The sequence below is a fragment of the Manacus candei genome, unplaced genomic scaffold, assembly GCF_025592945.1.
Source record: "Manacus candei isolate 608988 ecotype Guabito, Panama unplaced genomic scaffold, ASM2559294v1 h1tg000065l, whole genome shotgun sequence".
Classification (NCBI taxonomy): Eukaryota; Metazoa; Chordata; class Aves; order Passeriformes; family Pipridae; genus Manacus; species Manacus candei.
Genome location: NW_026138113.1, coordinates 6,862,012 through 6,878,841, shown reverse-complemented (window position 1 = coordinate 6,878,841; position 16,830 = coordinate 6,862,012). Strand labels below are relative to the sequence as shown.

At 39.2% G+C, this 16,830-nt stretch overlaps 1 protein-coding gene across 1 annotated transcript in view; it reads right to left on the bottom strand.

Moving 5' to 3' along the window:
* MMP2 (matrix metallopeptidase 2) overlaps positions 1-16,609 on the bottom strand; it is a 32,813-nt gene extending 16,204 nt beyond the window's left edge. The window contains exons 1-6 of the mRNA XM_051805868.1: positions 16,276-16,609; positions 12,574-12,800; positions 11,053-11,201; positions 8,823-8,951; positions 7,050-7,223; positions 1,211-1,384 (exon numbers count right to left, since the gene is read on the bottom strand). Coding sequence (XP_051661828.1) covers positions 1,211-1,384; positions 7,050-7,223; positions 8,823-8,951; positions 11,053-11,201; positions 12,574-12,800; positions 16,276-16,419 — 997 coding nt within the window. The 5' untranslated portion in view covers positions 16,420-16,609. The remainder of the gene's footprint in view (positions 1-1,210; positions 1,385-7,049; positions 7,224-8,822; positions 8,952-11,052; positions 11,202-12,573; positions 12,801-16,275) is intronic.
* Positions 16,610-16,830: the final 221 nt, after the last annotated feature.

Below are 16,830 nucleotides of genomic sequence, written 5' to 3'. Positions count from 1 at the left end.
AAAACTATTTAAAATTCATTTACACAACTACCTGGCAATTACATTTCCTTTCAAATTATGGTCTATATTCTGGGAAGGTTCATGAGAGCAATACAGAGACAAAGCTGGTTGTGACCCTAATTATTTAATAGTATTTATTTATCATTCATTATTACTTATTAGTAAGCCATAAATTTAAAAAAAAAATCACAGTTACCTCAGCCTTTTGTGCTGAAAAAAAGCAGCTTAAACTAAGTGTATTTCTTGGTTTCAGTGATAGAGACTGTTACCTAGGACTTTGAATACATTGATTCCAGATATACTGGTTCTTTTATCTGTTGAAAAATCCTTTAGAATTTTCTCTTTCTAACTGTGCAGCAAGTTATCATGAAATTGATCCTTTCTTTTATTATGATTTTAATCATCTGATATGTAAGATTGAAGTGCTACACCTGGTTATCAAAAGTAACAGGAAGCCAAATACCAGTTCATCAAATCTCTCCTGAAAATGGTTAGGCCATTTTCAAAAGATTCCAAAAAATCAAAAAGCAGGATGCATATAGGTTGGAATGTATCTTCAGGGGGCTACAGGGTGATTATAGCTTCCCCTTGGCTCTGTTAAAAGCCAGAGACTTTAGAACTGCCATAGCTAACTTAGACAGTCTCAGTGCTTGTGGCTCTAATCTGTATCCTAAAATTGAACACCTGCCAAGCATTACAAGGCTATAAATTATTTTTTGCTCCTTTATGTGGTAAAACTCAAAAAGTACAAAAAATTGTGAAGAAAGCTGAAATCTATTTTTGTGGCTAAATCATTTCACTTAATTCTGAATTGCTGAAAAGATCTATTAACACAAGCTTAACATACTAAACAGGATTTCTTTTTTCAAGTGTAAATGTATTAAGCTAAAATATTATTCATGCTTTCTTCTGTCACATGAGACTTCTCTTCCAGGGCCATTAACAAATTGTAATCAGCCTGTAATTATCCCACAGTGATAGCCATGTAGCCAGTTCAATGACATTTGTGTATCCCTGATAAACCTGGTGTGCTATGACATACAATGTTTACACAGATTGCTCCTGTTCCAGTGACTTCCTTGGCCACCTCTGTTGAAATTGGGTCTAACTCACCAACTTTTGTGTGCTCCGGTGAAGGTGTGCAAAATGAGACTTGTTACTTAAAAAAATGGCAAATTAGACTGTGTTATGCAAGCAACATTCCTCTTACCAGTCTCTGGACAGAATCCGTACTTCTTATCCCTATCATAGTCTTCAGTGGTTCCACACCATCGATATCCATCTGTCCTGCCTTCTGTTGTGCACTGGTCATAGGATTGGCCTTGGAATTTGAAGGGAAATTTGCATGGCTGCCCATCACCATTGCCACCCATCGTAAAAAGGGCTGTAGGGAGAACAAGAGAGGAGAACGTCAACACACAAGGCTCAGCATCAACAGGGAATCACAGTGTGCCAGTGGCAATGTGTGAAGGTCTGGACAGAGATTAGACAGCCATCATATGTGGTGCAGTTCACACTTAGAACCTCTATTTTACACCAACACTGAAGTGCAAGATAGGTCAGGGATGTTACAGTCTCACAAGCATAGAGAAAAGAATGACTGATTGATCTCTATAAGTGAGTTGGGAATGAAGAAAATTCTACCAGGCTGTTTGAATGTGATTTTGTGTATATCCTATAGCCTGCCTCATAACAGAAAATTGATACTCCTTCTTAAAACAACATTTAGAAAGAGGATTCCAAGAAAATCACTCACGGTCCTTAATCCTCTGCTGACTCATCTACCTTGTGTCAAAGATGTTAGCTAGAATGGCAGACTTTGGCCAGAGTTTCTCTAAAATGCTGTCATACAGTGAAGTTGGATAATAACCTGTAGGCTCTTCCTCTAGGTTTGCATCCCATTTCTGAGAATCCCCAGAGCTGGGCACAGGCACTCAATACATGAGCAAGAGAGGACAAATAGGCTGCTCCAATAAAGCTGAACACTGGAGGCTTCTCCTGCCTTTTGCTTGGTCAGTGTTCCTGAAGGTTGTGTATTAGTCTTGTGTTGTCTGTCCGTATGCACAAACACAGCCCTGTGGCTCAACTCTGAGAATCAGAAATCTCTCTTGTGGATGAAGGAGTACAGACTAAATTGACTCAAGGGTTCTGGGATCTCTTTAGTATTTTAGTAAACTTTTTGGAATTTCTAGATGAAGACAGATAAAATCTCATTAAAAAAATATATGTCCAAATTGAATTCCATGGAAATGCAGGTGGCTTGGAGCACCTGACATCTTGTGAATCTGCCAGTGTCTTCTCCTGGCTGCTCTATCTGTGGGAATCCTCGATGGCAGGACAGTGAGTGCCATGTGCTGGTGAGGAGAAACTGTGAAGGAAACAAACTGCTCTAGGCCTTGCACTGAACAGAGACAAAAAATCCTTCATGCAGCCATGTGCTAATTCCCCTTGAGATTTAAGAATATTTGAATTCCCAGTGTAAAACATGCATGATTTGGACTTTTTTTGAGGTGCCCAAGGGCACTTTGTCCCTCTCTCTCACTCAGTTAAAGCTGCAACTATGTATGTGGGAAGGCATACAGGTCAGTTCTAACTTTGCTGTTGTTTTTGGTGACTAACCAGCCATTACAGCCTCGGTGTCTTTGTGTAGGATTCGAGAGGGTTTACCTTTGCTTAGTCAGATACATCAGTGGGAAGTGATGTTACTTATGGGTGTGCTCCACTTAGAGTAGCAGTAACTAAAACCACCAGACTTTCTGTACCCTAAGGGTGACTGGGAAGGGTTCTAACAATGGGGTATTGTGACACAGATGGTTCATTTTGCCTTTTCCACTTAAACTAGTAACTGGCCACAGCATCAGGGACATGAACCAGCAAGTTACAGAAGTAAGTTCCAGTCCCACTAATGAGAGGGCTTGGAGTTTTGCAGTCCTGGCTCACATATATGAGCTCACTGAACTTCTGATCTGCCTGAGAGAATGCTTCTATCCTTTTGCATCCTGGGCATAGAAACAGCTGCACAAAGATCCTGTCTCTAGGCAGAGGGAACTGCAACACACACTGTGCCTCCCCGAAAGAGCAAGTGGCAAATACTTGGTTTTGTCTCAGATGTTGTACTAAGTTCAAAAAGGTGCATTAATTAGGACTGTTGTTGTTGTGATTGGAGAAAGACTTTATTTTTTTAATAAAGAAATTATAGAATTGGAGGGGAAAATTAAACTGAGTTGTTTAGATGACTCATTTACCACATGAGCTGCTTCCAACTCTGGGTCTGGCAAACTCTGCATTTTAATAGCCTTTTTTTATGTTGGTTTACATGTGGCTAAGTTGCAAAAACCATATGGAAAGTCGGTCTCTTACTGCTTTGCATGCAGCCTTTCTGAGTCACAGTCAAAATGCAGCTTTTCATTTTGCTTGAGGCAATATCATGTGATGGTAACAACAACGGTTTATTAAGTTTTCAATCCCCCTGCCCTCCTGCCTTAACTATAAAATTGCTATAATGTAAATGAAATTTAAAGGCAGAGACTGGGTCAGTTTCCCCAAAACAAAAGCCTCATTTATGTGTAAGGGGATCTTAAAGGGCCTGACTCTTGTTCTGCCTCATGGCAAGCTCAGCAGTTTAAAACTTGATGAAGGCACATTGATGCGAGAGCAGATTCGGACTGGGCATTACTAATCTGTGAGCTTCACTGTTAGCTCTTCCTAGAAAAATCCACCAGTTGTGATGTCAGGAAACCTCAGTCTGGAAGGCTGCTAAAACCCCTGTGGCACAGATCCAAGCTGGAGGTAGTGCAGCTTCATGAGGGTTCTGCCTGGGAGAGCAGGCGGGCAGCAGCCTGTGAGAACCGTGGCTGATGTGAGGGGGGTACAGGCAGAGAACAGATTTCAGCAATGCTATATTTTGGAGAATCAAAGTAAGGAGCCTAAACTGCTTTTAGTGTCAGTGGAGTTGAGTTAAGAGAGAGATTCAAGATCCCTTGATCCCATATGGCAAAGGGGAGGTTTGGCACATCTGCGCGGGATTTGTGTAGTAACTTTCTGCTCTACTTTCTTCTGCTTTGACAAAGGATATTTGAATCAGTTTACAAAATTAAGGTACTGATCTGGGATTTACTTTAGAAAAGCCTGATTCAGTACCATAGCTTTAAAAATGTTTCCATGCATGCACCATGGCTATAATGAGAAGAATTGAAACTCACTTCAGTGAGTTAAACATGACAGAAACAAAGACCAACAACTAGGAATGCTGCCCCCAACACAGACTCTGATGTAAATCCTCCTCTATCTGAATTTATTTGCTGTGGTTTAGCAAATGGTAACTTGGAATAATGAGTGAACAATGCCACTCTGGATTTAATAAGAACCATCTGTGAATAACTGTTCGTGGATCTTGCAAAACAATTACATCAGAAACAAAAGGCTGTTCCTTCTGTTCTGTTTCAGAAACCTTGACACAAGCATATCCAGGAACTTCACTTTCAGAATGAACTCTCCCTGACAGTGCTTCACTGCTTATTTATTCAGCCTTGTATGACTTTAGGATTTTACAAAGGTATAATTTAGGGTACATGGATCTCCATTTTTCCATTTACCTATAATTTGGGCTTTGCTCTGACTGTATTTGAGTATTTGGAGTATTTTAAAGAAATAAGCCACATTTTTCTCTTTTCTGACTGAAAGGATTAATCTGAGGGATATAAGATTTGGGGAAAGCGGGAAATGAAGGAGGTAGCAAAGTTTCAGGACAAGATTGTGCAGGTAAGTGCATGTGCATACATATAGTCTGCTGAAGGAAATCGTAGGCTAAAGAAGCTACTTCTGAAAGTCATGCAACTAAATGATAACTTTTTTTTTTTTTTTTTTAATTAGCTGAAGTCTGTTAAAAGTTCACACTCCCGCTTGTTCATCCTCTGTGGTTGTATAAATAGCTGCCATCGTGGTATATCCCAGCTCTAGATGTGATCTGTACCAGGTAGTTAGGGGTTTGGAAATTCAAGAATAATTTTTTACCATGTTAGGGCTAGAAGACTGACATGTTCTACAACAGATTATCTTTGGAAACTACTAGCATCCCGATGCAGAAAATCTGTAATCTTGTATTGGAAACTGTAGAGTCTTGCAAGCAAGCTTGAAAAAGCCCCAAAGCCTGTCAAGCAGGAGTCCACTTAGTGCTTGGCTGCAATAGGATACTGGAGAAGTTTGGGAGACAGAGCACCTGAACTTTTTCTACCTACACATACCTCGTGCGTTCTTAGCAGACACGAGCACATTAACACACGTACATGTGTTATAATACTTGTGAGGCTTCTGGGACATGCTGGGCTGTGCTTGTGCCTTCTTGGGCTCACAAACCCCTGAAGATGTTTTGTTAGCTCTGCATCTTAAGCACCACTAATTATCTTCCATCAATCTCCGTTCTCTTTCCTTGTACAAATTGCATGTAGCCATAATATTATAGGTCAATTTAGTACTAGTGTTTTAAGTAGGATTAAAAAAATCAGGAGTCTGAAAAAAGCACCACTGCTTTCTGGTTTGTTCTCTTTCATAACTCTCTTATTATTTGTTATGACCCAGCATAACAACAAACTCTCAGTAGGCAGGAGTTTTAGAGACCCTGTGGGTCCACTGCTTGATATGTAAGGTAAAAGATGAAGCACTCCCTGCTGATATCTACCCAAAGCTAATAGCAGTACAAAGGGAAATAAATGAATGTGGGAAACTGCAGTTCTGGGAATGTCTGTTAATATATGTGCCAGGAACTGGCAAAGAGGAGATGGAACAAGTGGCTAAAAGCAGCTTACCTCCTCTACTCTTCTCACTGCTGATTAACCTGCTCAGTAGGCTACAGCCAATTATACTTAATTGCTTCTCTAAAGGTTTCCTGCTGTGTGATGTACAGGAGATGAAATTCACACTTGTACTAATAAAATCTCTAAAATGTTGTATCCTCGAGATGTAAAGACTCATCAAGATTTTCAAGCACAGAAAAATGTGCTCTTGTTGTTTAGCAGGAAACATATTGTCGTAATTTCGTTTGAAAGATAATAAACTTGTGTATACTTTTAAAAAGTGTTGACTACATAAAGGCATTATACACTTTGTCCAATCTTTAAATGAGTGTTTCCAAATGTGAAATCATTTGCTTGTGAAACAGAGGATTCTGTTCACATTCCAAAAAGTTAGAAATTAAGTACAGTCATAGCTTTCCTAGACCCTCTAACAGTTTTGTACAGATACTGATGCAGTGTTATGCTTTCTGAAAGACATTAATTCCCATATCTAAAGTGGGCTGTTGTCCCTGCTTCATGAGGAGGAGTCCTAAGGCATGCATTAAAAATAAATCCCTAAATTCTAAAAATGCAAGTGCTCTCCTGGCTAGCAATTTGCAATGTACCAACATATAAATAATTTGTACTGGCACAGATATTAGCTTGAAAGTTGGTAATTTTCATTTTGAAAAGCAGTATGAGATCATTTAAAGGGTGATTTGTGACGATAATAGTGTCATGTTGCTCTGCAAGGGCTCCTGTGCAACCTGGGCCACCAGTTGGTAAAATTGGTAAGCAAAGCTATGGAGGTTTGACTTAATGGGTTTCATCCTTAATAACTCATTTTTCTCAACTACTGCTCTTGCAGAAGATGCAATTTCAATTGTTTGTGGAATGGTCTGCAATTTAGGGAGAAATTTCTGTCATTTAGTGTCCTCCATCTCCAAATTTTGCCCAATCCTTACTCTCAAAGGTCTTTCCTTGACTGTAAAACTCAACCTGGAGTGTCTTTGATGTATATATGGGGCTGACATGGCTTCAGGCACACATTTAATGTTTGTGTGTTTAGAGAAAGACCTTGGCCTGGTTCTTCATCAGTTACAAACTCTTCTAAACCAAGGGAGAGTGTAATGGGTTTTATCTGCTTAGAGATAATGAGGAGCTGTAAATCTAAATCTGCCAGAAAGGAAGTGGGAAAAGTACAAGGAGAAGTGGATGAGCAACTAAGAAGGGAAAAGTCTACCAGGAAAAAAACAGTAGAAACACTGATTTACTCACATTCATGGGGACAAAAGCCATATTTGCCATCTGCATCAAAGTCTTTGGTTGTGGAACACCAGAGGAATCCATCATTGCGTCCTGCATCTGTGCAGCTGTTGTATTCCTTGCCATTGAACCAGAAGGGAAATTTGCAGTATTCACCATCTGCATTTCCATACTTCACTCTAACCACTACAAAGAGAACAAATGCAGTGGTGAAATTAGCTACCAACTGATATAAAAAATACAGTTTCTGGACATCTTCTTTTCCTGGAAGATACTGATATAGAAATGCAGTCTGAATTTCCACTTTGAAATTCAATATGCTGCTGGTCTCTCTATTGGCATGATGATCAGAGCTGAAATAATAACTGGCAATTTTAAAAGAATTACATGGATATTACTCACAGTGAAGTGCTAGAATCAGCCCAGAAAATATATATGTTGTTACCATGGCAAGGCAAAGTTATAAACATGCTGTTAATACATTTAGTAATTTAATTTTATTGGTAATATGGTCTGAAATGTTCAGTATAGTTCCAAAGGTTCCAGGCAGCAGCTGAACATGAGCTGAACATGCCTCGTGCCTCATAAACCACTTGGTTATTTCCAATGTGACTTGAATGAGATCTGCTGGGAACAGGGGGACAGGGTGGAAATGTAGGCACACCCAGATCCGGGGATTTATTACAGTTTATCACATGTGGTCTTATGGCTACAGTATTGGTGCTGTTATATATATATATATATTAATATAGATAATTCACTTATCCATAGCATTTCTTTCAATGTCAGTAACTAACTGTTTGCTTGTGTAGGATTTTCACTTATATGGAAAACAGTTTCCTTCTGTCTCTGGGGCAGAGATCCAGTCCAGGTAGTACAGTTACTAGTCAGTGACTCTACTAAAGGTAAAAGACAGCCCAACAGAAGGAAGATGACTATTTTGGTATTAAAGTTCAATTATTTTTTTCATGGGAGGACAGATGAGAAAACTAGAACATGAAATGAAAGACAAACATGACTTTTCGTTCTTATTCTAAGTGTTCCAAATTATTTTACAGTACAGGAATTATAATTAGTACTATATGGTTGTGGAAAAGTTCAAACAGAAAAAGAGGTTCCAAACTACTAATACTTAGTCTTGTTTGTCTAGGTCAGGTGATATTATCTGAATTTCAGTTGTTTCTTCTAAAAGGTGTAAGAACTGCCTGTTAAAGATTCTTGGAGGTGTTCTTAATCCACTGTTTGATGTCAATTTTGTTTCACTTATCAGCGTGAGTGATTTATATTCCAGTTGTTTTTTGATACTGTGAGTATATAAAAACCTGCTCAGGTGGATGGCTCTACTTTTAGCAACTGGAGCCACAGATTAAATAATATTAAAAAGGGTATGTCAGCAGAAAAACATTGACCAGTCGGCCTCTTACAAATGAACTAAAAGGTGGTGTAGTTTGAATGCCTGAGAACTGGAGCATTCAAAAATGTAGTCATGGCTTTGTACTTTTACCACAATTTGTGAAGGTTATGCAGCATCAGGCCTATTGTTAATTCAGTTTTTCATGAGGCAGCAGTAGAGGAACAGAAAGGGAAATCCTTTGTGACATTTATTAAGGAATTACATAAAATTGTTGTAGAGAATGATTTAAATCATAAAAATCATATAAATGAGTTTTCACCTCCTAATATTTACTGACAGTCAATGAAAACATTTAGTGCAGTGCCCTGAAACAGCATTAAAATACAGCAGCCAGCAGGCTATATGTTCTGAAACATTAAAAAGTCTGGTACCTTGTCCCTCTCCAAGAGTCCACAGTTCATCATCATCAAAATGGGAATCTCCTCCAATTCCTGGCCCCGGTGCAAAGGCATGAGCCAGGAGACCGTCTTTGCCATCAAAGGGATAGCCATCACCATGTTCTGCAGGAGGAAGCAGACAAAACAGAGCAGTTTCTAATGACCTCAGCTCTGTCAGACTCTCTACATGAATGATGATTATCATGTGCACTTCCCTATTCAAGACAGCAGCAGAATACTCTAGTGAGGGAGTTTATTGGTTCAGGTTGTGCTGGCAAGACTGAACCAGAAGAGAAGCAGCCAGTTCTTACAAAGAACATTAAGTGTCAGTACTGCAGTTGTCACAGCATGTTATTTTATATCTCATAAGTATTGTGGAAAGGAATCAAAGATTGTGAAGAACAGTGAAGTATTGTGCATTAGATGTATGACTGCATGCACTGCTACTTCTCAATGGAGACTGATAGGGAGCTGTAAAATAAATATTGTAGATGAGGGATACTTTCAGGTAATTTGTATCAGTCTCCAACACAGAAATTGGAAAGAGAAGTCAGATTCAGTTTGCAGGCTACTCTTTTCTTTATGCAGAATTCTCACTACTTCAGGCAGGAAAGCAAAGCTGTGTCTCAGCAGTGAACCTTGAGAAAACTTGATCTTACTTCCTGCTCTGAGTGCTGAAGGAGCCTATTCCTCCTCCACATCAGCCACCCTGAGGCTCAGGCAGCTCACAGGGAAGCAGCAGGTTAAGTAGCTCTCCTGTTATTACACTGTAGGCTTTTCTTGGAAGTCCACCACATGTGGGTAAGGCAGGCTGGCACGGGCATAGCCCTGGTATTCATAGCCTTCCCACCACACTGACCTGTGCATCAAAGCTGGCTGCCAGCATCTCTAGTTGCATCATTTCTGGCCTTTTGGTCTGATGTCTTGCCATTTAACAGAAGCCCTAAATACACAGGCCTGATTCTCTACTCTGCTACACTGATTTCGGGCTGGTGTCACTCTCTTAATACTAGTTCAGTTCATTCATTGCAGGAGAGTAGTGTCAGTTGTCAAGGAGAAGATTTTAACATACATTAGATGCTTTACTCCCATTTATTTCAAAGCAGATTCTTTGCTTAAGAGAAAGGTTAAAAATGAAACAAACTTGGGGATGGCTCAGCTCCTGTGGATGTGACATTCAGTAAAGTGATAAGAATGACTGAATGTGCAAGGAGCTCTTTGCCCACAGTTTCTGAGCTGACTATAACCAGCAAGTTCTAAAACCAGCAGAAACACTTATGCTTTTATAAGTCTTCTTTTTTTTTTTTGTGAACCGAGCTGGCCTGGATGAGGATCTGAAAATCTGAGTGTACAGAATCTCTGAAGCTTTTGAGGTCAACTCATCAGTAGCTAAAGCAAAGAAAACCAGCTTGAAATGAAAGCTTTTACAAAGAGCTCAGTTATTCTTTGAACTGTTCACTTCATTTCCAAAGTCTACCTCCCAAGTGATTGGCTGTACAAGTATCTTCATTAGTATTAAAAATTCCGTGACTGTCCAGAAGTCAAAATTCCCTGTGTTTACAAGGAAAAGCTATAAACATTCTTTCAGAGGAAACCAAAATTAATTGAGAAGGCATGTACAATGAAAATGAATCAAGTCACCTATAATTAGCTGCACTCAAATCATAATTCAGTTTATGATCCATGTTTTTAAATTCCTCAAGACCAAAGAACACACTGAAAGCCTTCATTCTGCTACGCTAAAGAATGGAAGCCAACTATGGAGTCAAAATTGAAATCCATTTTTAAGCTCCAATATGTTACAGCCTTCAACACTATCAATGGAAAACAACGTACAGAACTATAAATAAAAATGGTATGATGACATTCCATTCTCTTCCATGGCGGGAAGCCAGCTCACATCATCTGAAGATCTGTACCAATATTTCTCAGTTTCATTTCTGATTTGTAAATTTAAAAATAAAATTTTGCCCCTAGCAATTCTCTTTTGGAAAGATAAATATAGTAGAAGGATATTGTAGAAATACTTCTCTCTCTCTCGTGTATAAGTAAGGAAAAAAAACCTTGTGAAATTAGATTTTAGCTTGTATAAGCCAAGTGCGAACAAGGACAAGATTTGCCAGAAAGGCTCATGGGTGCTACTTATTGAGGGTGGATCATTCCAATACTGGGGATTAATGAAAGGAACAAAACCAAAAACATATGTAAAAATAGAAAAATATACCCCATCGGCCAAAATTAATCATAATGTCTGCTTCTCCATCGTTTATTCGGTTAAATCTCAGCGGTGTGACATCACTCCAGACTTGAAAGGCTCGAGCAAAGGCATCATCTACTGTCTCAGGATCCAAATCCGGGGTATAGCCTATAATCCTTAGAGGTAAAAGCAAGAGTTAATTAACTCACACACCTACTCCCTGTGCTAGTTGTTTACGTGCTGAGTAGATTCAGAGGTGAACCAGTTCAGAGGTAACACTGCTGCACATGAGATCTAAACACCTTCCTTTGGATTAGAGATGTGTTTAGGTGTGGCTCTTGTTATTTATTTTATTTTGGAATTGATGCAGCAGCAAGAAGAAAATTATATATCCAGAGGCTGTAAAGCCTGCTTGGCAGTGAGCCTTACACAAAATATTCTGGGTTTTGCATCAGCACTGAGATCAGAAAAGGAGCTCAGTAACATTCTGAAAGTTTCAAGTGTGGATGGTTTTGCTCAGAAAAGCAGCCCTTCTCCCTCCTCTGTCACTGTGTGTTGTTTCATCCTGTTGAATGTTAATCCTTTACTAGTGTGTAGGTTACGTGGGAAATAGGAGAAAAAAGCACATAAGATAGAGACATAGGCCTGATGTGAGAAAGGGACAAACTCTGAAGTGCGTTGCTTTCTTCTTCATATGTTTTAATTGGACTTCCTTGTGCCTTATTTCATAGCCCACTGTCCTCTATATAAAGACCAGTTTCCAATTAATTTCTGCTGGGGCTGTGCACAGTGAGGGAAACTACTTTGTACCTAAGGAGGATGAGGAAGGGTCAGAGGAAGCACGTAAGCAAGTGGGAGCTGCGAGGGCTACCATGTTTTTTTTCAGTGTTTGTTAGGTTAGTCATAGCCTGAGGGATGCTTTGAGCCAAAACTTGTGAGGGAGCAGCAGACTAAGTCAAGCAGCTAAGACAAATCTGCTGCTTGTTCTCATTGGTGCTAAAAGTTTCTTCTTGGGCCACCTCAAGGTAATGATTTTTTTGCTATTGACTGTAATTAAAGCTGTATTGGTCCCTCACTCTCTAGCTGAAGATGAAGAAATTGAAATGTGCCAAACTTATTGTAGGAGACTTGCTTTAACTCATGTCTGTATATACTTGAAATATGATTGATTTTAAAACTTATTTGATGATCTCCATTTTTAGGACTGCTGAATGCAGATGAGCTTGGCCTCTGCAATCAATAAGTACTGTGAGATACTCCTGCTCCAGCTCCCTCAGGATGCTTGCTGCAGAGCAAAGAGTAAACCCCAAATCTTTTTAGTTTCAACCAGAACCACAGAGTTGATCTTGAGATGATTATTCCTGAAATATTACAGTGACAGAGGTATTTGTTAAAGCATCTGGTAGTTATCCAAACACAAGGGGATTCTCATTCTAGGAATCCTGTTTAGCCCTCTAAGCACCTACTCCAGTGCTCAGTGGCTTGTCTGATTGGTTCTTGAGAGCACTATGGTTATTGTGAGCAGAACCCACCATCACCAGTCAGTACCTGTATGTTATATGATTCTTTTCCCATTTTGGCTTTCTTGGAAAGAAGTTGTAATTGGCTACATCGGGGTTACCACAGCGGGGTTTCTTCATTGTCTCAATAGTATTCTGATCCAAGTCTCCTGTTTCAGGCAGCCCAAAAAATTTCTGCATTTTCTTCAGGGTATCTTTCAGGACAAATAAATTGCAATTGTCTTTTGGGCACCCATAGTATTTATTCAGGTATTGCTTTGAAAAAAAAACAAAACAGAGAACAAAGACTTTAACATCCATAAAAGGAACAGTTAAACATCACAAATAAATTCTGTAATTTGGTGTTACCTTTCCATCTGTAATTTGCAAGTTTTCTTTTCAAAATTAGTAACTGAGGCAGTAGCAGAATCTCCTTAATTGACACAAAACATCCTTGATCACGCAACATTGCTAATTAAGCAATCATTTCCATTATTAGCTATCACCTTTACTTAATGAATTGCTTTTAGTAAGTAGAGCATAGAACTTTAATGTAGAACTACAAAGTAAAAATGGGTTTGTCTTTTTTTTGTTGTTGTTTCTTTATGACGTTTAAACCTGCTTACAGTTTTAGATTCTGTGTAATGTTTTCTTGGAAGAATCTGGATTATTGAGAAACTTGTCAAGGTATCAAAGCAACCTCACAAATGAGACTGCATTATTTTCAAAGAAAAAAACCCATTTTTTGTTCAGACTGCACAGAGCTATTTGAATGTTTTGTGTGTTTGCTTTTGAGTCAAACATTGCTAAGACCTGAGGAAGAAGGTGTTTGGTAACATCTCAGTTGCTTGGACACTGCAGACAATCAAGATCCAAGTACATAAAACTCCACTGAATGCTCCAGCACATTATGGCCAGACTGATGTTTCTGATACAATCGTGGTGGCAGTCCACAAAATTATCTCTCATCAAAAAAATAGTAGTCATAAGAGGCCAAAAAGACGGGACAAATCCCATTATTTTCTTCTCTTCCCTAAAATGATACCCACTCAATCTCCTCTCTTTCTCTCAAGTATGGGTTTATGATATTTGACGATATTTGATGCTGAGCTGCCAAAGAAATGTTACAACCCAGTCAAAGGGCAGGTGTTCCCAAACTGCTGTGCAGGCCACCCAAATGGCAGCTCAGCACAGAGCTCAGAGGTGCCCTTGCCCATGGTGCTGTTAGACAAGAAGACTGCAGGTTGGTGATCTTTCTGGTAAAAATGGTCTGTAGCAGGGGAAGGAACATCCTTCAGGTATTGTATCAAAAATATTAACTACAGGTAGGAAAACAACTAAATAAGGTAAAGCTGCCAAAAATATATCAGAAGTATCAGGGAGAACTTATTCAAACTGAGGATTACAAGAAGCCTGACAAAATGACTGAACACTTAAGTTCTTGTGCCAGAGAGTATTCTCAAGGGAAAGCTTGCTTTATGTGTCTAATTAATTGCTGAAGTTCACCCAGGAGACTGGGGATAAGACCACAACATCAGCAAAATAAAGTGAAGGATATTTGATGACTGTGGTTGGTCAACCCTGAATTTCCCCACCGTCCTCACGAAGTCCAGGGGAACCTCATCTGCCCTGCATAGGAAATGGTTCAGGGCTTACTCAGAAAAGGATTTAATCAAAATGTTACACCATTTCCTTCAGAAAGTTCTCCATCCACCGTGATTAAGCACAGAGTGGGTCTAGTTTTTGTGATTTCTGTAACTTCTGATATGGTATTTCTCCAGCAGAGACTGTGGCACTGGCAAGTAAAGGGCATAGAGTGGTTTCACCTTTGCTTCCACTTAGCTGCTGTCTACACATAGTTAATGGGGCCTGGTGGAGATTATGTGAAATGCCTTAAGAACATAATCAAACAAGCCAGTTTGGAGGCTCTGTTCTTATCCCAATTTTCTCTTTGATGTAGTTTGATAGATTTTCTGATGCTTCTGCTTGCATCTCCCGATGAGGTACCATGATGTCATATAGACTGTACATCAGAACTGAAGTTTAGTCAAGAATCAGGCCTCTGCTCTTGCTAGTTTAGGTTTGGGAGAGAGATGTATGACCAAATATAAAATGAGGCATGCTAAAGAATTTTAATTGCTAGGATTTTAAATTAAAAAGCTAACTCCTTTCAATGTTTTCTAAAATGGAAATTTTACTGAAGATGAGAAATGAACATGACCAGCTGTTCTATTAGAACAGAATTTGAAGAAAATGTAATGTCTATGTAAACCACATCTTGGCCAAGGCTGTGAAATGCAGTTTCCCCAGAGTCAGCAGGGAGCTGTGGTGATCTGGAATTTTGATCCAGCCCATTAATGAAACAGGGTCCAGCTGCAGCATAGCAATTTGTGTTCTGATGCTGAGTGTTGGGGCTGTTCTGATGGAGGGTGTGAGGAAAGGCAGTCAGTTAGCATTACCCAAGAATACTCCAAGAAAGACAAAGAAGAACTACAGACTTAAACCAGCTTGTAATTTTCCTCTGAGTACACATAATAAATAGATTGTTGGAAAGAAACAGATGAGGGGAGATGTGGATTGCTGTTATTGAATAAAAGCCTGGCTGTGTCTAAGAAAAGAGATTATCTAAGAGTGGTTAAATTACTTAGACATGTGGGACCCCACTCTCCTCTCCCAAATGCACTGGCCCCTTCCACCCCCCCATCCCCTGGCTGCTGTGCTGCTAAGGCAAAACCTTGGGTGAATTTGTTTTGTTAAAGACTGAGGAGTGCCCTTTTTGGGTCAGTTTGTCTGTTTATCCTGAACTCTCCAACACAGCTGCCATCTGGAAATTCTCTCTCTACCCTCCCCCAGACCTTCTTTAACCTGGCAAGATTTCCCAAGATGCACACAAACTCCTAGAGAAAAGTGACCAACTTTCAAATCTCTATGCCCTAAAATAAGAATAATTTATCTCAATCTTCCTTAAAATGGATTTACTGCTGAAGAAGAGAAATGTCTATAATTTACATGCTAAAATAAGGATAATCCATCTCAATCTCCCTTTAAATGGACTTCTCCTTAATGTCATTTTTATGAAAGTCCACAGGGCTAAAATAAGGTTAGAATAAAATGCTGTAGAGTTATAGCTATAATTTGCTAATATCACAGAAATCCAGACTCCTTTTTCTGTTGCAGATAGGATTTGGGAAAAAATATTTCTTTAAACCCTTGATGAGATTTTTTTTCAAAGTCAAAACTAGTCACAATGGCTTCTGAAATTCAAGCCTACTTTCAATTGTAATGTCCTTTAAAACTGTGTTTATGCAACACACGGTAAACACTCTGGAAAATACACTTCTGAAAGCTGTGCTACATGCATTAAGGGAGTCTCAACAGCCTTCACTTCTATTTGATTTAAGTAAGAAAACTAAATGTCTCTTATTTGCCCTTCTCCCCTCTTACTATTGCAATCTTTTGATCATTGTCTCGATGATTTAATGAAAATATTTTGTATGTTCAGACTTAAGGAAAAAAACAAAACAAAACAAATCACTTTCTTTGCTGGCTTTAAAAATTTTAAGAGAGGAAACATTACTTGGCTCCAGTTGTAACTTTTGAAAGCTGATACCTTTGCTAGCTAGCTAGCAGTTCCAGAGACTCCAGGGAGAGAATGCTACAGTCATTCCTTAGCCTCAGCTGAAACAAGAAAGAAACATCTGCTTATGAAACAACAATATAAATCTGAAGCAAAGATGAAACCAACACTTACCACTGCTAGTTCTTTGTCTGTTTTGGGAGTGCTGTCTCCAGGAAACTTAATGATTGGTGATGGTGCAGCTATAGTTTTGTTAAAAAGATATATTTGGATGAATAGTACTTGAAAAACGAAGCCACAGCCAATGTGAGTCTTCATTCTGCCTAAACTTGTGCTCTTCTCTTTGGAAAAAGCTTTTCCCCACCGTCTCTCTGTTACTTTAGCTGCACGGTGCACCAGTTGCTTATCTGCACATCTTAAGTCTCGGCACCGTTTTCCCTTTTGCTTGCTCTAGCAATTCCTTTGTATGTTTAAAACATCCAGATGCGCAGTCTCAAGCTACCACAAGAGGAAGTCTGAAAACTAGTGGAAACATGAGAAAAGGGCAGTTACCAGATGTGATTGCTGTGATTTTAAGGTAGCAACAGGCAGATACTTATTATTGCTGAAAGAGGCCACATTTTCTCCTCATTTGCATACATGAAAGTGTTTGCTTATGCCAGAGTGCAGGAAAAAAACTAAAATCTGGCTTTCTCTTGAATGTGGAGTCCCATTTATACTTTAAATTAA